General features: G+C 39.9%; 1 protein-coding gene across 1 annotated transcript; it reads right to left on the minus strand.

Annotated features, from left to right (window-relative positions):
* Positions 1-7682: 7682 nt before the first annotated feature.
* HINT3 (histidine triad nucleotide binding protein 3) lies at positions 7683-22320 on the minus strand. The gene is made up of 5 exons (XM_043890356.1): positions 21813-22320; positions 17327-17444; positions 13848-13917; positions 12920-13046; positions 7683-9998 (listed from the first exon to the last, which is right to left on the minus strand). The coding sequence occupies exons 1-5, from the start codon at positions 22011-22013 to the stop codon at positions 9966-9968; spliced, it is 549 nt and encodes a 182-aa protein (XP_043746291.1). The 5' UTR covers positions 22014-22320; the 3' UTR covers positions 7683-9965.
* Between the last annotated feature and the right edge of the window lie 2654 nt (positions 22321-24974).

Below are 24974 nucleotides of genomic sequence, written 5' to 3' on the forward strand. Positions count from 1 at the left end.
TCCATCTGAAATGTACTTTTAACTTTCCCTGCTACTGCTAAGTCACTTCAGTCGTGTCCGACTCTGTGCGACCCCATAGACGGCAGCCCACCAGGCTCCCCCGTCCATGGGATTTTCCAGGCAAGAGTACTGGAGTGGGGTGCCATTAACTTTCCCTACAACTCTTCAAATCCGAGTTCTTCAAACTGAACTGAAATTTCACTTATTTCCGTGCAGACTTATCCAACCACTTTAGGCTTGGGGACTTATTTAGCTGGACCACAGACTCAAGATTTAGTATGCTTTTTATATTTTCAGTAACTTTCAAAGATACATGCCCTGTAAGCCAATTAGAGTCAGCTCTTGAGGAAGGTCATCTCTTAAAGATCCATTCTGTACCTCACAGAAAACAATGTCCTCCTCAAAGTAAGTACAGTTGATCTTTGAACAAGATGGATTTGTACTGCTCGGGGTCCAGTTATATGTGGTTGTTGTTGTTTTTCCACTGAGTACTACTAAAGTACTACAAGATTAGAGGTTGAAAGGGCTTGGGGTCCAGTTATATGTGGTTGTTGTTTTTCCACTGAGTACTACTAAAGTACTACAAGATTAGAGGTTGAAAGGCCAACTATAAATTTTTACACAGATTTTCAACTTTGCAGGGATTCGATACCCCTAATCCTTCCCCAAGACCCCACCCACCCCATCTTGTTCAAAGGTCAACTGTACTTGAGTTGTGTTGTTACTCACGTGACAAGTCCACAGCCAATTGTATATTAAAACAGTGATGTTCAGTTCCATCGCTCAGTCGTGTCTGACTCTTTGCGACCCCGTGAACCTGCAGCACGCCAGGCCTCCCTGTCTATCACCAACTCCTGGACTCCACCCAAACCCATGTCCATCAAGTTGGTGATGCCATCCAACCATCTCATCCTCTGTCATCCCCTTCTCGTCCTGCCCTCAATCTTTCCCAGCATCAGGGTCTTTTCAAATGAGTCAGCTCTTTGCATCAGGTGGCCCAAGAATTGCAGTTTCAGCTTCAACATCAGTCCTTCCAATGAACACCCAGGACTGATCTGCTTTAGGATGGACTGGTTGGATCTCCTTGCAGTCCAAGGGACTCTCAAGAGTCTTCTCCAACACCACAGTTCAAAAGCATCAATTCTTTGCCCCTCAGCTTTCTTTATAGTCCAACTTTCAAATCCATACTTGACTACTGGAAAAACCATAGCTTTGACTAGACAGACCTTTGTTGACAAAGTAATGTCTCTGCTTTTTAATATGCTATCTAGATTGATCATAACTTTCCTCCCAAGGAGTAAGCATCTTAATTTCATGGCTGCAATCACCATCTGCAGTGATTTTGGAGTCCAGAAAAATAAAGTCAGCCACTGTTTCCACTGTTTCCCTGTCTATTTGCCATGAAGTGATGGGACCGGATGCCATGATCTTAATTTTCTGAATGTTGAGCTTTAAGCCAATGATGTAAGTTGCTTCTAACTATTCACACTGGCACAGATTTGATAGCAGATAGTTCGTAAGTTCTAATAATTTATATATTCTATGTATATGTTGTTGCTTTTGAGGATACTGAGTCTATCATGCTTTTGAGACCTGTTTTACATTCTACATAATATTGTGCAAAGTACAAAAGGGTTGGTATTCTGCATATCCCCACCATCAAGTGACAAGATCATAGTTGATGCTTAGTGGAAACGATTAAGAGCATAGGCTGTTGTCAGTCTTAGGGTCAAACTTCAGTTCCACTATTTACCATCTATATGCTCTTAAGCAAATTTCTTTGCCTCTTTACGTTCAGTTTTATCAGAAATGGAATAATACTGCCTCCCTTAAGGGATTGTTCTGATTGAGATAATGTACATAAAGAGTTTAATAAATTGTATGGGGCAAAGGGGCTTCCCAGGTGGTGCTAGTGGTAAAGAACCCACCTGCCATCACAGGAGATGTAAGAGAAGTGTATTCGATCTCTGGGTTAGGGAGAGGGCATAGCAAACCACTCCAGTATTCTTGCCTGAAAAATCCCATGGACAGAGAAGCCTGGTGGGCTACCATCCATAGGGTTTCAAAGAATTGGACATGACTGAAGCGACTTAGTACGTGTAGGGCAAAAAAAAAAAAATTTAAGGAGGATATTTTTCTTCTCATAAAAACAACTGTATGAGAATTCCTCTTAACAAGCCATCTACTTTTTTTAGGTAAAATGTCTTGATAAGCCCACTTGAAGTAAGTGAGCCTCTGAATGTCTCTTGGCCAAGGCTTCAGAGGAGGATAAAACTACTAAATGTGAAAAGGGAGTTGTTGACTCCTTTGAGAAAAGAGGCCAAGGTAGACACAGAACTGATGAAATGTTATGGCAAGGATGTGCAGTGCTTGATAAACCCCCATCCCTCAAGTTTCTCAGAATGATTAAATACTACACATGAGGTTTTGATAGAACAGCTTTTTAAGTTTTAAAGAAATGCTGATTTTCACAGCTGGGTTGATTTGGTGCTGTGCAGAAACAGCAGGTGAGAATACTGGCCCTAAGAGAACCCAGATGAATTCAAGTTTCCCAGATTTTTCACGTTGAGATCCTTTGAGCTAAGGTTTAATAACTAAATCACCACTAATTCTTCACTCCAGAAATGAGCAGGAGAGCATCTGCATCATGAATCCCAAAGCGTTGGCTACATGGTCTGGGGAGATAGAAATTAACCCTGCATAGGCCATTAGGGTTAGTGTGGAACTACTCTGAGATCAATTAAACTGCCTTTGGAGGAATCACAGCTAGGACTCTTCAACATTTTGTGGCTTTCTAGAGTAGTTAAGCAGCAGCAGAAAGGTATGGACTTGGGAACTTGGTGTTCAAACTAGCATCTAGAGACTTGCAATTAAAAAAAAAAATCATTTTGTTGAAGTAAGTTCATTTACAGTATTGTGATAGTTTCTTGTGTACAACAAAGTGATTCCGTTATACATATATATATTCTTTTTCATATCCTTTTCCATGGCTTATTATCAGATATTGAATATAGTTCCCTGTGCTATTCAGTAGGACCTTGCTGTTTATCCATTCTATATATCATAGTTTGCATCTGCAACTAAAAAAAAAAAAAAAAAAAGAGTACTGGAAGGAGTTAAGAGGTTCAAATTCTGTCTTCTGGGAGCTGATCCAAAGCTCCATTTTTGTTTCATCTATCCAGGCAGATCTCTTAGAGACCTGGCTCCTCTTGTGAGATTGGAGCCTCTGGGATAGGCTGCTCATATTAAAAACCCAGAGGTATTCCTGGGAAGTCAGGAGAGGAGATTTTGAGTTCAGGTCATAATAGGTCACTACAGTGTTGAGACTAGTAGGACATAGTGAAGCTAGGAAATGAGAGGTAACAGGCCCAGCAGCAGAAGTGGGACCGTACAGCTAACTGAACGTCTAACACTTGAAAAGTGTTTAGGTGTCACAAAGAACCACAGGGATATGTGAATCAGTGAGAAGGAGAAAAGTATTAAGACTAAATTTTTGCAACAAATTATAAGCAAGGGGATTCTGAGCAGTTCAAAGAGTACAGATTTGTTGTAACAAATCATAGAAGAACTATGAAAAACGTCACTATAGTGAAGCAATCCTGAGGGAGTTCTGTTTCACAGGATTTCAAAAGAATACTCAGCATCTTCAGTCTTAATGAAGATAATTCAGGAAGAAAAGGAAAAAGAAAAAAAACAACAACAACTGGCTGCTTTCAGGAAACAAAACTGAACAAAGTGGGACACTCAGAGTTCAAACTCAGCTCCTGGAGGTTAAATTTCCAACAAGCAAGATCTCCAGATGAGGATAAAAGTAGATCCCATCTTCCAGTCGAAAGACTCCCCAGAACAAACCTGAAGTCCCAGTTGCAAACTAGACCAACTAATTTGCTTCCTGTGAAGCACAATCTGTGCATAGAGAAAAGTGTGAAGGGAAACAGGCTGGAGATTCAGCCTTCTCTCTTGGTCATCCTGCCACTTTCAAATAATCTAGGGCCATACACTTCCAGGCAGATGTAAGATGGCAGCATGATTGAGTTAGGCTGGAAACCAACTCTCCCCAACTGAGCAACTGCATGAAATCGAAACAATTTTTCCAAAAGGAGCCTAGGGCCTGCTGCCAAAATTAGGGATGCCTTTCTTCTTTGGGCCTGTCCTTAATTTCTTTCTCAATCTCAATGAGATTGAGATTGCACGATACCAAAAAATGGTTTCAGTCTTTTACTCTACTTCAGATACAAGGCCATGCAGGACCTGGGTGTCGTCTACACTGCTCCAGGCTTCAGTTTTGTAGCTTTGGTGGCTCTGTACATCTTTGAACAAATGCCATTTATTACTTCTCTTGGGCAGAACTAGTGTACTAGGCCTAAGTTCACAGTGCATTTGCTTTATCTGAGCCAGATCTTTCATCTTTCTTTTTTTTCCTCCTCATTTTCCTTCTCTCGCTTCCTTCTCTCCTTCCTAAAATATAAGAAGCAAAATATGATATCTAAATAAAGGCTTTTGACAAGTGTACATGCTAAGTTGCTTCAGTCATGTCTGACTCTTTGCAACCCTGTGGACGGTAGCCCACCAGGCTCCTTTGTCCCTGGGATTCTCCAGGTTAGAATACTGGAGGGGGTTACCATGTCCTGCTCCAGAGGATCTTTCCAACTCAGGATCAAACTTTTGTCTCTTACATCTCCTGCATTGGGAGGCAGGTTCTTTACCACTAGGGCCAACATTTGTTTGCAGATATTAAGTAGGTGTGCAGCTTTCCCAGGGGAAAAAAAACACAGAGATTCTTATTTAGGCACAACTCCCAGTAATCACCATCTCTTGATCCTAGTTGCTTCCCATGAATAGGAAAATAATCATATATAGTGTAGTTAGCTTCAGGTCCTAGAGGAAGATTTTCTTGAACATGTACTGTAACAGGGCCCAGAGAAGTTTTATTCAGTCCCATAGGACACAGGTTCTCCAATTTAACTGCACACTGGAATTACCTGAAGACTTTTTAAAACTACAAGGCCTGGAATCTATCTCCAGAGACTCTAATTTGTCTGGCATGTGGCCTGAACACAGTTATTTTTTAAAAACTCCTCAGCTTTTATTTAATGTGCAGCCACCAGCATATCACCTGGGAACTACTCAGAAATGCAAAGTCCTGTCCCACCCTACATCAGACACTCCAGTGTAGGGCCCAGTAGTCTGTTTTCAGTGAGCCCACGAGGTGATTCAAATGCACACTGGGGTTTGAGAATCACTGCCCAGGAGAGAGTGGCACGGATGATGGGTGGGCTTTGGGTCCCAGGTGCCAGAGATAATAGCATGTTTTGCCTTCTTCGCACCCACCTTTGGGAAGAGAATGTATGTGATAAATTTGCAAAACACTGCAAATATTTTCTCAGAAGATATAACAAGAAAATATTCCTCTCTTACTAGCCAGAATGAGAATCAAAGACAAATCTCCTTAGCTGAGAAAGTACCTAGTATAGCCTCCTGTGCTAAGTCACTTCAGTGGTGTCCGACTCTTTGTGACCCTATAGACTGTGGCCCGCCAGGCTCCTCTGGCCATGGTGATTTTCCAGTATAACCTCCTAAAGTAGGTGATGTCTTGTGGCCCAGGCATGGTGATTAGAACTGAGGCTTCAGAGCAAGTTTTAAAATTCCAGAGTGAAAGTGAGATAAATGTGTCCCCAAGGCAAGGAGAGAAGTAAAGTGAGTCAAGATGGCAGGAGCTAGATAGCACTTTCCCCTTGCCCTGCAAATGTTTGGTTGGTAGCTGCATGAAATGCTTGGTGGGGGTGGATTCTTTGGAATCACAGAGGTTTCACACCTGAGTGATATTGGTCATGGACACTGCCATAATGCCAGGAAGGTCCTGACATCTAGGTTGTACTCTTGATTTTGGGATTGAAAGCTGCCTGAAATCATTATCATGGTGCTTGACCAGAGTTTGCTTTGTTATGGTAATGTTTTAAGAGATGCAGAAATTAAAATACGGTATTTCCTGACTGGTATTATGCATCAGTCACTGGGTTAAGGCAGTGGGAATACAAGGTTAAAAAATCATCCAACTAAGAGTTTTAAATCCAATGGCAAGAAATACACTATATTTCCTGGCTGGACTGTGTAAGGTCTATGCTAGGAAAATAAAATGTCATGGACCACAGCTGATGGTACATTTAATGATACTGTGGTTGAGGATGGGAAGTATCAGACATGACTCCCCTAAGGAGGTAACATTTTAACCTGGCCTTTAGAAGTGAACAGATTTTCAAAGGTGTGCTCAGTTTAGTTGAAATAGTAAAAAAAAAAGTCTGGCATGTGGACTATGAGTACAGGAGATAAAGCTGAAAAGGTTGATGAATAATCTTGAGAGGAAATAGGACATTTTCATAAGAAAGAAAATTGCATAATCAGGTCAGTAATTTAGAATGAACTCTGATGGAGGCTGTGTTAGAGAAGAACCAATAATGGAGGCAGAAAGCCCAGTCAACAGATTCTAGTAACATTCAAGGCAAGACAGGATGAGTGTCTGGAAAGGCAGAGACTCTGGACACTTACAGGAATGAACTGATTTTTGTTTCAGGGTCCTTCAAAATACACAGTCTGTATGATACCATAATGATACATGTCATCAGGGAGTGTCGGTGTGTGCTCAGTCGTGTCTGACTCTGCAACCCTAATGGACTGCAGCCCACCAGGCGAGAATCCTGGTCTGGGTTGCCATGCCCTCCAGGGGATCTTCCTGACCCAGGGATTGAACCAGTCTCTTGCATTGCAGGTGGATTCTTTACCCACTGAGCCACCTGGGAAGCTCCTACATGTCATTCATTATATATTTGCCCAAACCCATAGAATGCACAACACCAAGAGTAAACTTGTTTTTAAGATAAACTATGAACTTTGGATGGTGACTGCAACCATGAAATAAAAAGACGCTTACTCCTTGGAAGGAAAGTTATGACCAACCTAGACAGCATATTAAAAAGCAGAGATATTACTTTGCCAACAACGGTCCGTCTAGTCAAGGCTATGGTTTTTCCAGTAGTCATGTACGGATGTGAGAGTTGGACTATAAAGGAAGCACCGAAGAATTGATGCTTTTGAACTGTGGTGTTGGAGAAGACTCTTGAGAGTCCCTTGGACTGCAAGGAGATCCAACCAGTCCATCCTAAAGGAGATCAGTCCTGGGTGTTCCTTGGAAGGACTGATGTTGAAGCTGACACTTCAATACTTTGGCCACCTGATGCGAAGAGCTGACTATTTTAAAAGACCCTGATGCTGGGAAAGATTGAAGGCAGGAGGAGAAGGGGATGACAGAGGATGAGATGGTAGGATGGCATCACTGACTCAATGGACATGAGTTTGAGTAAACTCCAGGAGTTGGTGATGGACAGGGAGGCCTGGTGTGTTGCAGTCCCTAGGGTTGAAAAGAGTCAGACACGACTGAGTGACTGAACTGAACTGATGAACTTAGGGGTGATTTTGATGTGTCAATGAAAGCTAATCAGTTGTATTAATAACAAATGCACCACTCTGGTGGAGAACCTTGATAATGGGAGAGGCCTTGCATGTGTGGGGCAGAAAGTATAAGAAATCTATGTACCTTTCTCCCAGTTCCACCATCAACCTAAAACAACTCTTAAAAAGTAAAGTCTTTTAAAAACAATTTTTTTTTAAAGTCCAGAGAGACAAAATTTCACACAGTATTTTTCCGTATTTATTTAGCAGAAATTTAGCTAAGTAAACACAGTTTGAAATAGTTCATTATTAATAATTTTATCATTCTGCAGTTACCAAAAATAGTATCACAACATGCATAAATAATGCTCTTGATACTACTTTAAACATTTTTAAGACAGGTTATGAATTAGCATTTGTACTGAGCTGATGTTATAACTTTAGTAGCTAGAGTTACCAAATATTAATTAAATAAATAAACATAATTAAACTATATACTTAAACATAATAATTAAACTACGACAAAAGCTGAGTGAATTTCAATTGTCATAATTTGATTATTAATCTTGACAGGAGAAGAGCCACTAAAAATTTAAGGCTCCAAGGGTTTTCCAGAAAAGGAGAAAAGCTTACTATGAGAAGGTATAATCCCATATAAATTAAATCAAATGGCTAATCAGTATTTTCTAAGAAGCCCACACGGCGTCTGAGAATTCTGAGAACTCCTTAGATACCTTACATGTTATTATCATAATACTGTCCATTATGTCACTACAAGGTCACACAGTACAACATGTTGCACATGTTGAAAACTCCTTTCCTGAAGAAGCTGCTCACGGCTGAACTGATTTACAGGAACATGTAACTGAGAATCTGCGTAGGTGCTCACCAAGCTACTTAATACAGTAGTGCTGAAAAACTTGTAAATATGATTTTGAGAGCCCATAACCCCTCTCTCCACCTCCAGTGAACACAATGGAATCTGGATATTCAATTGTAAAGTCAATAATAATGGAGGCAAAACCCAAGGAAAGTACACGTTGGTCTCTGGGCCTTAACTTCCACTATCTACCTGCCTAACACTGAGTCACAAATACTTAGCTCTACTGCCGCCTGTCTCCAGTGTTTCCCTCTTCACAGACTCTGCTATGGACATTTTGATACTTAACATACAAACTTGTACTCACTGGTTTTGTCTGATCCTTGTATTAGCAATTAAAGGCAGATGGTCCTTTCTCACTTCTATATTTCCTGATCCTGGCAGTGCCTGATACAAGTTAAATGCTCAGCAAATGTTTATTGAATGAATAAATGAACTAGACAATATTGATTCTAGAGATTGTAACTAAACATTGTAATTGTAGTATTTCATTACTTAAAGCTATGTTTAATATAATGCCCCCCAAAAAGGAAGGAAAAAAAAAACTAGTCTTCTCAGATTATTTCTAAGATCAATACTTTAATATACTTTAAACCTTATGTTCATTTATATTCATGTACATGGTACAATTATACACTGGCACAACGTAAGATTAGCTTTCAGTGCTTATTTTTCATTCACATTCCCTGCTATTAGTATAGATTAGCACCAAAAGACAATTCTTAAAGAAATATGTCTCATGAAATGATTTATTAGTAACATTAATATATTATTAAAGTAAATTTTCTCATCCAAGCCTATCCATCTCTACTTTCAAGTCAGGGCTTGTTCATGATAAAAGACAGGTCTAATCACTTTTTAATTCTAATTTTCCTTTGGTATAGTAAACAAGCTATCAAGCAGCAGGTTCCTCCAGTTTTTAATATTTTAATAAAACCACTTCATGCTTCTTCCCCATTTATATACTTACAGGTAAAATTCTATTACAATGAATTCTCTTGGATAGCCAAATTGATTTGTTGTAGCAAATTCACTGTTAGAGAAAAATTATTTTATATATACTATATAGCTTTCAGTATCAATTTATTACAAAGATGCTAGGTTTCAGGAAGTGAAAACCAGCATCTGAAATCTGTAAGTGACAACATATACAATTCTTTCCATCAAGATCAGAGATCACTGTGTGGTATGGTACTCTTTATTTTGAAATTAATTACAGAACAATCAATAAGTAATTTCTTTCTCTCCTTAACAAAGGTTCCAACAAAGTACTTTTATACCAGTTTATTCTTCATAAATAAATCACTATTATAACTGACTACTTACTGAGAAATAAAAATATTTGAATTTCTTAAAAAAATACAGAGCCCTTCTTGATTAACAGAATTTGTTTTCATGGGATTTTATCTATAGTATCTTATACCTTAGACAAGGAACCATTAAAACAAAGTCAATGACAAAGAATTTATATGACTATATCACACATTTCAGGAAACAAACATGAAGAAACAATTTAAGGCTACCCAGTATAGCTTCTCATAAAACCCAGTGATCCTTACAATTGTAATTAGACTTCAAAGAGACCAAAATATTAGTCTATGTTAAGCCAAGATTAGGAAATCTTCCACTGTTGACATTTTCATGTTCTTAGTTTTTCAATCAAATAATCAGCCTGTAATTTAAAAAATAACATATCTTTAATCTAATTATCATAGCCTATATGAAATAATTTTACTGGCACTCCTATTATAATAAGCCACAACAGAAGAGCTGGATACTACATATTCTTTTCCTAAAAATCTTACCAAAAACTCTCAATTGTTTTTAAACTATAGTAAAGGTGTATTTTGTACATAAATTTAATATTTAATATTTTGTACATAAATAGGCAGATTTTTATCCACATTGCCTATTTGTCAGAAAGTCTCAAAAAGAAAAAGAAATATAACACTAAAGTTTTAAAAAGTAAACTAGGGGGGCTTCTCTAGTGGCTCAGCAGTAAAAGAATCTGCCTGCGGATGCAGGGGACAAGGGTTCAATCCCTGGCCAGGGAGGATCCCACAGGCTGTAGAGCAACTGAGCCTGTGTACCACAACCATTGAGCCTGCTTTCCAGAGCCCAGGAGCTGCAATTCCCGAGCCCACGTGCCACAACTGCTGAAGCCCGTGCACCCCGGAGCCTGTGCTCCACAAAGAGAAGCCACCGCAAGGAGCAAAAAGAGTGCCTCCCACTCGCCACGTCTAGAGAAAAGCCTGTGTAGCAACCAAGACCCAGCACAGCCAAAGCTCAATAAGAATTATTTTTTTAAAAATCAAGAAGTAAACTATATATGGAGGAACTTGAAACCCATTTTAGTAAGTGGAAGAAGTGAAAAGGCTACATACAATACAATTCTAACTATATGATATTCTGGAAAAGGCAAAACTGGAGACTTTAAAAAAAAAAAAATCAGTGGTTACCAGAGGTTAAGCAGCAGGGAGAAATGAATGATCAGAGCACAGAGGATTTTTAGGGCACTTTAACTACTCTGCATGGTACTACATGGATATATGGATACATATATGGATATATGTCATGATACATTTGTCCAAAGCCACAGTATATACTACACAAAGAATGAACCCTAATAAAAACTATGGACTTTGAGTGATAATGATGTATCAATGTAGTTCCACGGATTATAACAAATTTATCACTGTGGGGTAGGATGCTGATAGTGGGAGAGATTGAGTATGTGGGGACACAGGATATATGGGAACTCTCTGAACTTTCCATTCAATTTTGCTGTGAACCTAAAATCCTTTTTTTAAAAATCTATTTAAAAAAGAATAAAAACTAAGGTCTTTTAGTTATATTATTTCAGATATTTTACTCAATCATCTCATATATCTGGAATACTATATAAGATTTCAGAATAAATGTTAATATCTTTATTTTGATTTTTTCAAAGTCTCATAATATATACTTAATATATATATATTTAAGAAGGGTTTGGATTCCCAGGATGAGCCATTAACAGATATCATAATTTTGTTCATTTGTTTTTTTCCCAACTAAAAAATCTTATAAGGAATACAGTTTAGAAGTTATAAAACATGTATTTAAATTATTTTTATTATAAAACATAGTATAGAAAATTAGAAATACAGATTTTAAAAAATACCTCTTTTTTATCATACCAATCTTTTAAAGAGACCACACCAGCTTCCTACAAAATGTCCCATTTTTTAATCTGAAGTACATATACATCTTGGCTTCCCAAGTGGCACTAGTGGTAAGGAACTCATCTGCCAATGTAGGAGATGTAACAGACGGGTGTTCGATTCCTAGGTCAGGAAGATCCACTGGAGGAGGGCATGGCAATCCACTCCAGTATTCCTGCCTGGAAAATTCCATGGACAGAGGAGCCTGGCAGGTTACAGTCCATGGGGTCACACAGAGTCGGACATGACTGAGGCAACTTAGCATGCACACACATACATCTTAAATATATTTTTAATTAAATAAAATAATCTGGACAAGCTGAAGAAAGAGATAATAAGTCTGAAATGTGAATTTTCTAAAAATCAAATGTTTTTTCATTTCTCCTGTAATATGACTATAATAATAATATATATTAACTAATGGTAATCACTTAATTTGTAATTTGATGGTTTTTCAGATATAGCTGCTACAGGTCACCTTATCATCATGGACATATAAGAAACCAGTAAATTACTAGTCAAGTGGCCCTGGAAAGACAGAGTCATTTAATAACAAAGCTTGACTGTCAGATTACAAGCTTATAATCAGTAGAATTCTATCATACTATTGCTCTAGCAAAGCAGAATTTTCCAATTTTCGAGACTCACAGCTTCAACTTCAGGTTTAGTAGCTGATGCTACTTGCCTCTGTTTCTACAAAGAGGCTAATGATGATAGAGGCTGCATTTACTGAGCCCTTACTATCTGCAAGGTACAGTTTTAAGCACTTGTGTACATGTATGTGTTTGTGTGTGTGTGTGCTCAGTCACTCAGTGGTGTCCAACTCTTTGCAACCCCATGGACTATAGCCCACCTAGCTCCTCTGTCAACCGAATTTTCCAGGCAAGAATACTGGAGCGGCTTGTCTTTTCCTTCTCCACGGGATCTTCCTGACCCAGGGATTGAACCTGCATTGGCAGGCGGACTCCTTACCACTGCACCATGTTAATTAAATCATCAATCCTCTTCTGAACCCTGGAGGCAAGCATGATTCCCCGTAAGTCAGTAGTAGACAAAATATTTGGGCCTTAAAAAGTTTAAGTAACTTGCACATGGTCACTTGAATAACTAATGGAGCCAGAATTCAGAACTATTAATGCCATGAACTTCTATATCATCTCCTCTGCTTACAATTCAGAGACTTCACCACGGTGTCACTTCCTACAGATTTGATGACCTGGAAAGTCCCCCAAATTAAAAGGATTATTTTGGATATGTGCAAATAGTATGTTAAAACAGATGACCAAATCTAAGAGGTGTAAGTGTCTACTGTTGCCAAGAAAAGAAAAACTACAACCAAAAGGACAAATGTTTTTGTATGCTGCTAGCGTAACATAACATTAACACTCACTGTGATAAACCAATAGGAATTCACTCTATAAACCAATCTTGACATGAAGCTCAGCTGATCAGCTGGTGCCAGAACATGAAGGTGCAAGTGGGAAATGGAACAGAAGGGGGACACATGGAAACCCATTCTGAAACACAAAAGTACGAGATAACTGACAGATTAGTTCTACCGTGGTTTACAACTATATTTTCAGGTTAAAACACCTAAATATTAAAGATACCCAAAACAGGTTACCTAAGGTAGACAGATTACCACTCAAACAACTCTTCCACTGTTTTTCTACATGAACTTGAGTATTCACCCAGTTCTTTCTCATGTTGAAGTTCACAGTAAGATAAACTCTTCATCAAGAAAAGCTTTCACAGAATATTATGGCACTGTGTAACTCATGATTTCTGAGCTGGCATTACGTCTTACTTCAGTTCTTATCATATCTTTAATTCTCCTAAAAACTGCAGAGTCACTGGACACTGATTAAAGTAGGAGGTCCTTAGTTCTAAGACATGACCAGTAGATGGCATGCTTTCTCCTGAATAACGTGGTCATTTCCTTACCATCACTAAAAAAACTTTCTCATCACTTTAAGTTTCTTGAATACTAAAAGTTAGATTTTTTTCCCTAAGGAAATTCAATTTATACACAATTTTATAGGAATGCACATACTGAACAAAGGAGATAAGTAACTTAACTCTACCTGCCCACTGCTTGAATATACTTGTCTGTCCAAACTGTAAGTGGTGATTATTACACGATGTTGAGATGTGAAAAGAAGTTTTGTTTATTAAATTTACCAATGAACAATATGTTCACGTTCAGGAAAACTGCATTTAAACCATGAACTCTGCATCTCTACTTTCATTTTCCGGAGGAAATAACATTTGAATAAAACCAACTGTATGTATTGGTTTCCATCTGCAAGTATACATACCTTGTATTTTCAAAGTCAGTGAAATTATTCCTTTCTAGAATGGCTTTTCCAGCAGTTACCATGTTCTCAACTGCAAAACAGGAAAGAAACTACATTATGCTATAGGAGACATTAAGTTCATTACCTAGTTATTAACCCGAACTTTTAGATCCTAGTAAAAAGTCGTATCAAATGGATACACATTTAAAGACTTCTTCAACAGCTCTAAGTTACTGAGACATTTGCTGATCAACACTTGAATGAAGGTTCAACCTATCACAAACTATCACACGTGAGCTGACTCTAAACAGCTCTTGAGGGATATTATCAAGCGATACTATTTAGGACATCTGATCCTACTGTGGTCTAATTCTAATCATAAGGAAATCAAGTATCTACACAAAAACTGTCTGAGTTAAGAAGACAAGAAAATTTTGAGCTTGTCTTTGAACTCAAATTAGGGATATGACACCCCTTTATACTAGCCCAGCTGTGCATAAAGGTTTGTTTTGGCTTCCAAACTCTCATCTGCCTTAGCATCTTAGTCTCAGCGATTAAGGGTCTTCAGATGGGATACGCTTTCCCATTAAAACATTTTTGGCAACCTAGTATCTTCAGAGCACAATGCCAAACTTTAGATCCCTTCTGTTTCTGAATGGTGTAATCAAGCATTTAAAAAGGGAAAAAGTGAGAGAATCTGCAGAGGATAGTTGTTACAATGAGGCTTATAAAATCATTGCTATCAGTTTGGTTCTCTTAAGTCAGGCTTGAGTGGGAAGGCTTCCATGACAAGGTCAGTACCACTCTGTCAAAAAAAAAAAAAGCTCAAGCCAGACTGTATCTTGTTTTCTTTCAAAAGACTCCCAAGATTCGAGGGGGTGGGGTAAGGTTAAATTAGGAGGCTGGGATTAACATACATACATTACGATACGTAAAACAGATAACCAACAGGGACCTACTGTATAACAATAGGGAACTATACTCAGTATTTTGTTGTAACCTGTAAGGAAAAAGAACTTGAAAAAGAATATATATACATACATGTATAACTGAATCGCTATGCTGTATTCCTGAAACTAACACAATATTGAAAATCAACTACACTTCAATGAAAAGAATTTAAAATAAGAGAGAGATGGTAGAAGCATGCTACAGTCCATATAACAAGGTAGAGAAGGATTTTCAGCACCATAAATCTAGTCCCGAGATTTTAATTGGATGACAAATTAAACTGAAAATATTCAGAAGAGTGTTGCCTAGTTCCTGGTTCAATATGGAGACCTGTGTGATTATTCAACTTGCTTTTGCTTTCAACATAAAACCATTCTTGAAAGTATAATTTGAGGGAAAAAAAATACCCCCAAGATGCCAAACATTTGAATAAATAAAAAAGACTGTTTTTTCTTTTAGTTTCTTTAAAGGACACATGACTATTTAATCATTTTAACAGTCACATGGCTTTATAAAGTATATAGATGAAATATAAATGACAACAATAACACAACAAAGTGTTGCAAAGTTTCTCATATTTTGAATTGATACAATGCTAACAGCTAAGTAGGCTGTTATAATTGCAGGATGTGTATTTTAATTTCTCTATAGCGACTACTTTAAAAAAATACAAAGAAAAATGGCAAAAATGAGAGGAGATAAATTAAAGTGGAATATTAAAAGTATGTTTGAAAAAAAAGTATGTTTGATCAACCACAGAAAGGCAGGAAAGAAACAGGGCAACAAAAAGCAAGTGGGACAAATAGAAAACAAATGGCAAGATGGTGGACCTAAATCCAACTATGTCAATAGTTATATTAAATGTTTCTGAACTAAATGCTCCAATTAAAAGACAGAGATTTCCACATTACATTGTTTTTTTAAAATGCCAATGCAATAACAATGCTATCGTCACATCTTTAAATATACATATTCAATTTATTGTAAGTGAAGGATAGAAGGGGCTTCCCTGGCGGCTCAGTGGTAAAGAATCCACCTGCCAGTGCAGGGGACACAGCTTCCATCCTTGGGTCGGAAAACTCCTGTAGAAAAGAAAATGGCAACCCACTCCAGTATTCTTGCCCAGGAAATCCCACAAACAAAGAAGCCTGACAGGCTACAGTCCGTGGGGTCTCAAAAGAGGTGGATACAACTTAATGACTCAACAACAACAACACAAGGATAGAAAAAGATACCCAAGGCAAACAGTAAGTAAGAAAGTTGGGAGTATCTAAATCAATATCATACAAAATAGACACAAGAAGTATTTCCAGAGATTAAAATGGAACATTTTATAATGATAAAAATAGATCATTGAGAAGACAATGCAATCATGTTATACATTCACTTAAAATCAGATCCAAACTACATTAAGCAAAACCAATTGTCTCTTTCCTATTTCATTGATATCTACTCTATTATTTCCTTCTTTATACTTATTTTGATCTGATTTTGCTTGCCTCTTTCTAGTGTCCTAAACTGAAAACAGGTCATTGGTTTCATACCTCCCTTTCTAACATAAGCACTTAAAGCTATAAATTTTACTCTATGCACTTTAGCTACATTCTATAATCCTTTGATAAATATTTTTATTACTAATCAATTCAAAATATTGTCCTTTTTGAACTATTTAGAAGTTACTTAAAAGTGTGTTAATTTAAAAATATTCAGTACTATTCTAGATTTTATTATTTCTTCAATTTAATTCCATTGTCATCAGACAACATATAAGATTTTGATCATTTGAAAATGTATTGAGACTTATTGTCCAGAATATATCTTGGTGAACATGTGCTCATAACAAACTATGTATTCTATAGTTAGGTGAAGTTCTATTAGAGTCAATTATAGTCACAGGGCTTGACACTGCTACTAAGTTCTTCCATATGCTTATTATTTTCCAAACTTTAAAGACTAAAAAAAATTAATTGCAAGGACTTTTAAAGGTTTATTATGAAGATATTCAAATATACACAAGATCAGTGAAAATAGTGTTATATAATGAAATCCCAAACATCTACTATGCTGCTTCAAAATTAGTAACATTTGATTTGCAACAGCTATAAAAGCTTTTAAGAAGAAAAGAAATATTAGAAAAAGAAAAGCAATCATAAACACATTTCTCCCTCTTAAAAAAAAAACAATAGTAAATACTTAAGGGGCTTCCCTGATGGCTCAGCGGTAAAGAGTCTGCCTGCCAGCGCAGGAGAAATAGGTTCGATCCATGATCTGGGACGATCCCCCATGCCACAGAGCATCGAGGCCCGTGTGCCACAACTGCTGAGCCTGGCTTCAAGTTAATAAATGTTGAGGTTGGATGATAAGTACATAAATATTATACTAAATATTTTCTTTAATTTTGCATATATTGGAAATTTTTCATAATGAAAGTTTAAAAAGCCACAATGCTCCTTTATCACAATACCTGGCTAAACTGTTTCAATTGTCACTGCCATCACTGATGCCCATTCAAGATGATATGACCATGAAGAATACCACCATTCACTTACTGAGTTCTATTTGATCTTTCTTTAGATATTTGCAGTTTTCAAAATGCTTCTTTGGCACCACAAGATAATGATGAGGTGCTGCTGGCTTGATATCTTTGAAGCAAACTAGGTCTTCATTCTAAAGGAAAAAAATGTGTCATTTGTTAGTGAATTTTAAAAAAGAATTTCCTAATGCGGTTGAGGCATATGTTAAACATCATAAATCTCAGTCTGATATGGAAATGGTACTTACGTTACAACTAATCTCCATTGGGCAATTTTGTGATTATGCATTACGTCCATAAAGACAAGCTTTAGCTTCCTTCATGAGACACTCATTTATCCCAGAGAAGAAAAAGACTTATATAAAGTCAATTTCAAGGAAACAATTATGAATGAAGTTATTAAATCCATTACTATAATCCCAGAATTTTAAAAATTTCATTATACATTTCTCCATCTCTACCCTAAGGTTTTTCTCCTCCTAATATGTACTTTTAAAGGTTTGACTACAGAATCATAGCAAGTTTGGTAAATTCTTTTTTAAATTTAGTTTTTTTCCAAAGTCACGTTTTCTTCAATTATAGCATCATCTAGCAACTACATGGGATTACATTTTAAAACTTTTTGTACAAAAAAATTTTTTTATTTGCCACTTTATAGCATTAAAAAAGACTCAAAATATTGAAAACAAACTCCAGTATATTGTGCTAAGATATGTATGGCATCAGTTTTCTGTTTTATAAACTCTACACAGTAATGTAAGGAAAAAAGGAAACAAAACAGTGAGTCTTTAAACCTATTAACATTTGAGTTTCAGGCTTTTCCAAGAGAAAAATCTATATTCCCTAAATAAGCTTATTCAATTTCTTATACCTAAAAATTAAGTAAAAACTAAACAAAATCAGTATCAATAATCATAGTTTCCCTCAGAAACACTGACAGAATGCACTGTTGCTTATTAGTTCTCCAATCCAAGAACTAAAATTCAACTGGGACAAGAGCCTCATATGCATCCTAATAATCTTGATTTCAACAAGAATGATGATGAAAGGCAATACAGACATCATGAACTTCCTTATCAGTGTCCATCAGTTCAGTTCAGTTCAGCCACTCAGTCGTGTCCGACTCTTTGCGACCCCATGGACTGCAGCACGCCAGGCCTCCCTGTCCATCACCAACTCCTGGAGTTTACCCAGCTCATGTCCACTGAATTGGTGATGCCATCCAACTATTGCATCCTCTGTCGTCCCCTTTTCCTCCCGCCTTCAATCTTTCCCAGCATCAGGGTCTTTTCAAATGAGTCAGTTCCTCGCATCAGATGGCCAAAGTACTGGAGTTTCAGCTTCAGCATCAGTCCTTCCAATGAATATTCAGGACTGATCTCCTTTAGGATGGACTGGTTGGATCTCCTTGCAGTCCAAGGGACTCTTAAGAGTTTTCTCCAACACCACAGTTCAAAAGCATCAATTCTTCAGTGCTCAGCCTTCTTCACAGTCCAACTCTCACATCCATACATGACCACTGGAAAAACCATAGCTTTGACTAGATGGACCTTTGTTGGCAAAGTAATGTCTCTGCTTTTTAATATGCTGTCTAGGTTGGTCATAACTTTCCTTCCAAGGAGTAAACGTCTTTTAATTTCATGGCTGCAGTCACCATCTGCAGTGATTTTGGAGTCCCCAAAAATAAAGTCTGTCACTGTTTCCCCATCTATTTGCCATGAAGTGATCAGTATCCATACTGCTCATCTAAGCTTTAGGTGACTGACAAACTGGTCTCCAGTGACACCACATGATACTTTAATATCATAAATATACTGTGGATCTGTCATTCTATATGACATTGCTGTACTTTATAAAGAATAAACCATATACTTTGCTCCTTTTCCTTCTTCAGAGCTTTATTCAAATGACACCTTCTTTTTTTAAAATTTTTTTTAAAAATTGATTTGGCTGCCTCAGATCTTAGCTGTGGCACACAGGATCCCGGCTGTGTTCTATGGAATCTCCCGTTGCGGCATGCAGACATGGGCTCCAGCTAGTAGTTGTGGAGCATGGGCCCGGTTGTTCCAGGGCACGTGAGATCTCAGTTCCCGACCAGGGACCAAACCTGTGTGCCCTGCATTGGCAGGCGGATTCTTAACCACTGGACTACCAGGGAAGTCCTCAAATGCCACCTTCTTAGTGAAGCACTTCCTTACTAAAAGTTTAAAACTGCATCCCTTTTCTCTTTCGTTGTTCCCCATCTAAGAAACTATGCATTTTATTTATTATGTTGCTTACTGTCTATTTCCTGTGAGTAGAATGTAAGGGCCACGAGGACGGGGGTTTTTGCTCCTTTTATTTGTTTCTGTATCCCAATGCCTCCGGCAGTGTCTGGCACAGAGAAAGCACCCATGTAAATACTGAGTAATGGACGGGTGACTGAGTTTCCTCTTTCCCAGGGACAAAGCTCTACCTCTTGAGGCCAGTTTAAACCTCTGTCCATTGGCACCTGCCCATCAGCATTTAAGCACACCAAAGACTTCCTTGTTTCAAAAAACTTTCTCTTAACTCCACCTCCTCCCGTAGTTACCACTCGCCCTTCTCCCCAAAACTGCCAAACTTCCTTCAGAAGTATTTGCTGTCTTCAATGTTTTAGATTGACTCTCGGGGTTTTTATCAACCATCTGCCCTCTGCCCCATCACTGCACTGCAGCTGTTCTCCTGAAGGTCAATGGTCATCACCCTGGGGACAAAACCAGTTCTAATCTAAGTTGGCCTCTCTGCATGCATACAGGAGAGTCATCCAACCCAGATATGAGGATGAGGGAAGGTGGATATTGCTACCAATCCCTATCTTCTCAACAAATTCTTTTCTCTTCGCTTTCCTAGTTTCCCCTCTGTATCTCTGTCCCCTTTCCAGGTCTTCATCCTCCACCTCTCTTACGGTGGTAGTGTTCTTTAGAGTTCTGTGCAGGGATCCCTTCCCTACTCCACAAATATGTCCTAGGTGATCTTGTTAATTTCCCTCTTTTCAATTTCCACCTGGCAGTTCCTATCATCTGGGTTAGAGATGCAGACTTCAGCATTGTCAGACTCTTAATTATTCCTAAATTGATCTGCTTTTCTTCATCTCCATTACTACATCTTATGTCAGGCCATCATCAGGCTGGATTACCTCAACAGCAATCTCCATGCCTTCAGCCTGGTCCTCTCCAAATCATTCTTCCCCAGGGTACCAGATGATCTTTCAAAGATCAAACGTTTTCATGGAATTCCTCAACCCCTTTCTTCCAACCCAGCATGAACAGTAGCAATAAACGGTGGAGTTTCCTTCCCTTCACTCTGCAAATAAAGCCCAAACTGCTTAACATGAAGTGCAACAGCCTTAAAAACTTGGCCCTCGCTTACCTCTCCACCCTCATCTTGTACCACTCACCCCTTCAAACTCTATGCTCCAGTTAGATTGAATTTCTATTTGCCTGTGGCAGAGACCAAACCGCGGAAAGTTCTCTTGACCGAAGACATTCTTCTCTCCTCCTCCTCACCTGACCATACTTATTTTTTCATGTCTCACTTCCTCTGGAAGGTCTTCCCTAACCCTTCAGATCTGGTCAGGTGCCCCTCCCACGGGCCTTGCAAAATACTGCAGGCGGTCAAACCATCTCACCGTAGCACGGAGTACTATCAGCTGCCTCTTCGGTCTGTACTGACTCCACCCTTTAGATTATAAAATGTAAACAGGGACTACTAGCTTTTATTTACCTTGTTCACCACTGAATCTCCAACAGTGCTTAGAAGGAATTCAATTTACTTTTAACAAATGAATGATTACTACAAAACAAAAACACCGCCCAGAATCTTTGGAGATGACTCTTTCAAATGACTGTTTCTCTAAAGGCGAGTCAAGCTGGTAGACGAAAGTGCCTACCCGATATCTGTTTTAAAATATCTAAGCAGAGTCTAAATGCTCTGAAAATTTCCACATATCCCACCTGATAATAACACTTCTAAGGAACTGGACTCTTTAGTGGAAATCGGAATCTATTAACTAATAGCGTGACCAAGGACCAGTTCTGCCAACCTATTTTCAGTCGATCTAACAAATGCGCTTTTCACAATCACCATTATCTATTTTCTACTAGTTTGTTTTCAGCATCAGTATTTAAAGAATGTAAAGGCAGTGTCTAGAAAAGTGGGGTGGGGAGGCGGGGTAGGGGGAGGTTCCTTTAATAAAATCAGAGGTCACTATTGTCTACCGACCACCTCGGCAGCTGCGGAGAGAGGTTTTCTCTCTGCCTTTTCTCCCCTTAGAACAGTAAACGAGGCTGGCGGCACTCCCGGCGCCTAGAGAAACAAGCCTGTCTGTATCTCTAGGACACCCAGCTTCCCCCAGCTCCTGTACGCAGGACCGTCCCCACCCGATCCACGCCGGCGAGGCCCCTCTAAGCGGAGCCCCCCCAAGCGGAGCCCCCCGGGGCGCTCCGGATCCCACCCCCGCCCGGGCGCGCGTCGCAGCCCACCTCACAGTGTAGGAGTTCGGTGCCGGGTTCCTGGTGCGCCGCGATCCGGCAGAACACGCACTTGCTACTGTAGTTCGCGAGCTCCGGGGACTCTGCGGCGACCGCGGGGGTCTCCCCTGGGGACCCCGCGGGTTGGGCAGCCGCCGCTGCCTCAGAGCGGGCACACGACTTCCCTAAATCGCATTCCTGCCCCTCCATCATCGCACCCGCTCTTCTGCGCCGCTGAGAGGCTTCTCCCGGACGACAAGGCCTCTTGCAGTTAGCCTCCTGCACCTCCTAGATTTTACCTCGAGGTGTCGCCCCTCGTCTGGCGCTGGGCCGGGCAGGGAGCTGGGCACAGCGCGGATTCAGGGCGACCGGAGCCGCAAGGCGACTCGCCGCGGAGCCGCAAAAGCCAGAGGCTGGCCTTCACGCTGACTGCCACGCGGGGGCGCGCAAGGACACGACACGGAAGAGCAGCCGGCGGCGGCGGCAGTCGCCCGTCCCCGTGCGTCTCGGTGGTAACGACGCAGGACTTCCGCCACAACGCCGGCTCGCGGCCCACGTCGCGATGACATCACGTTCGCGCTCTCCCCGGGAGGCCTAATGAATTTGTTGACAGATTCTGAACGTCTTCTCCCTGAAGCCAGTAACATAAAGTGCATCGAGTGTATAATGATGTCTTTGAAAAAAAAAGTTTTAAAAAATTCGTAGGTTTTACGAGAAGGAACATTTCTAGAGCTGTTTTCTACACAGACTATATTTGATGCTTTGGGTATGCATTTTCAACCATGATCATTTTAGGCGATAAGGCTCAAAATATCAACCAGAACTTCACACCTGTTTTTACCTTTTGTTGTTATTATTGACAGCGCCAGCTAGATCAAAATAGTGGGCTTTATCTCATTCTTCACACACAGGTAAATGCGGGATCCTGTAGTTTATAGTCTGACATTCCAGAACTTCATAGAAATTCACGAGGAATTGACCTAGAAACTTCAAGAAATTGACAAGAAATTCAGGCAGGGCTTTCTTGGGAGTTGTGCTTCGGGAAAGAGTGAAAAATGAGTAACACATTCCCTTGCTGGCTCCCTGGGTTGGGAGGGGCGCACAGGTTGGTCCCTTGCATGAGGGTCGGGGCAGATCTGTGGGTCTATCAGGAAAGGTGGCTTAGGAGGCCTGCCCACCCATCCCCACCCTCTTGAGGGTGCTGTGTGCAGGGATCATGAGTAATACCCTCTTATTGCTCAGGACATGGCAGAAGTGGCATTTGGGTTTTTGGTTTTTATGTACCTTGTTGTTTATAATTTGCCCAAGCTGTACTTCAGTTCAGTTCAGTCCCTGAGTCCTGTCCAACTCTTTGTGACCCCCATGGACTGCAGCATGCCAGGCTTCCTGGTCCATCACCAACTCTCTGGAGCTTGCTCAAAACCTGCAGGCAGTTATTTTTAGTCCTTTAGTTTCCTTATATTCTGTTGCTCAAGGAGACATTTGTCCACATGCAACGGGTCCCAAGTCCCCAGTCTGTCTCATTCCTCTGCTGTGAGTTTTTGCACCCCTTATTTTTAAGGGTTAAAGGGCTGAAGTTTTCCTCTTCTGAAGCATCTTCCTGCTGGACAGGGGTCTCAGACCCTAGCTTACACTAGAGGCATAGAAGTCCCTTGCTGACTGTTTCAAGCACATGTAGGGACTTGGACCACCCTCTGCTGGAATGGAGTGAAACCCTTGAGCCATAATGAGCCTTACTTGAAAGTGCTGGAGCCTAGAAGATACAAAGTTAACCAAAAGATTAACCAGACAAGCGCCAAAAAGAGCAATAATAGCCACTAAGGGGCCTAGAAATGGAAGGAACCAAGTTAACTTTGGGAGTAGGGCTTCTGTAACTGTTGACCAGACAGTGAGATTGTGTTGCTCTTGCCAAAATTGTGAAGCCTTTCTGCATGGATGAGTATTTCTTTAATATTAACACCCACCTGTCCTGTTGCATTGATCCAGGCACAGCAGGAAGTATTAGTTACCAAACAAACTCTGCCTTGTACTGCCAGAAAGTAACAAAGAGCCAGGTGATTATGAACAACTATATTAGCCAAAAGAAACAAGAGTGGTCTTATGTCCCTTTAAGGCTTGTTCTATCAGTTTCATCACATAAGCACACTGTCCGGGTGAAATTTCTCAGTGTTATTTCATGATAAATTAAGTTTCCACATAGAGCCACCAGTCCTATTGCTAGCCCTGCCCTATGCTAAGATTATTCCTCTTGCTCTCTAGGTTCAAGGGTGAGCCAGCCTGGTCCTGTTACAGATAAAATCCCTCTTATCCCTATAGACCATACAGGACACTCTCACACAAAGTGGACATCATCAGTGCATTTACAGGCCATAGGATGAAGGCCTTGGGAAAAGGGCAGGTCCTGGCCATAACTCCATAACATGATGTTTTGGGTGTCTGCAGAGGAAAAGAAACCCTTCAGGGGGGCAGACCTGAATGTCTCATGGTTGTTCAGAGCTGATAGTCCTTGAAGGACATAGCTGTTGCTAGTACCTATGCAACTAGGAGACCACAAATCGTTATGTTGGTGATTTAGATTATATTATGTTATAAGGGTCTTCATGAAATGCTCGAGTGTGATCTGGTTGGTTTTGTCAGAGTTGACAACTGTAGGCCATCTCATTTGCTCGGTGTCCCACGGGTGGGTTGAATTGGATTGACGAGGTGGATGAGATGTTTCTTTGAACGGTTCACACTCCCCTTCCATGTTGTTTAGGAAGACGGAGCCATAGTCTGAAACAGGACACTGGTTGGGGGAGGTTGTAAGTACAGTTTCTCCCTACATAAGAGGCAGAATATCTGGTGTAATTCTGTTCCCAATTGCAGGGGGGCGGAGGGGGCAGGCATATGAAACAAGTGCCATTTGTGCAGTTTAACCTAGCATGCGCGGTGCCTTGGGTTGTTGTATAGGGGATTCAGATTAAAGCATTGTAATAGCCCCCTGGAAAGTGCAAGCATGACTAGCAGAGAGGAAAGGGGTGGCAGTTGCCCCTAATTTAGTTTGTTAATCAATGTTGGAACCGGCAGGATCAGGGGAAATGTAAGAGGAGGGCCAGTAGCCAGCCGGGAGGAGGGGGGAGCAGTGGGAGGGTATTGATGGCATATCCAGCATTATTGTAAATGTTCCCTTTTGGA

The sequence above is a fragment of the Cervus elaphus genome, chromosome 28 (assembly GCF_910594005.1).
Source record: "Cervus elaphus chromosome 28, mCerEla1.1, whole genome shotgun sequence".
NCBI classification, from domain to species: Eukaryota; Metazoa; Chordata; class Mammalia; order Artiodactyla; family Cervidae; genus Cervus; species Cervus elaphus.

Bases quoted from the DNA above. Each gene is read 5' to 3' on its own strand.
- HINT3 (XM_043890356.1), bottom strand. From the start codon at position 22,013: ATGATGGAGGGGCAGGAATGCGATTTAGGGAAGTCGTGTGCCCGCTCT. The intron at 13,047-13,847 runs GTATGTATACTT...TTTGTGTTTCAG, and splicing joins ACTGACTTTGAAAATACAAG to AATGGGTTTCCATGTGTCCC. The intron at 9,999-12,919 runs GTGAGTGTTAAT...TTTAAATTACAG, and splicing joins ATTCCTATTGGTTTATCACA to GCTGATTATTTGATTGAAAA.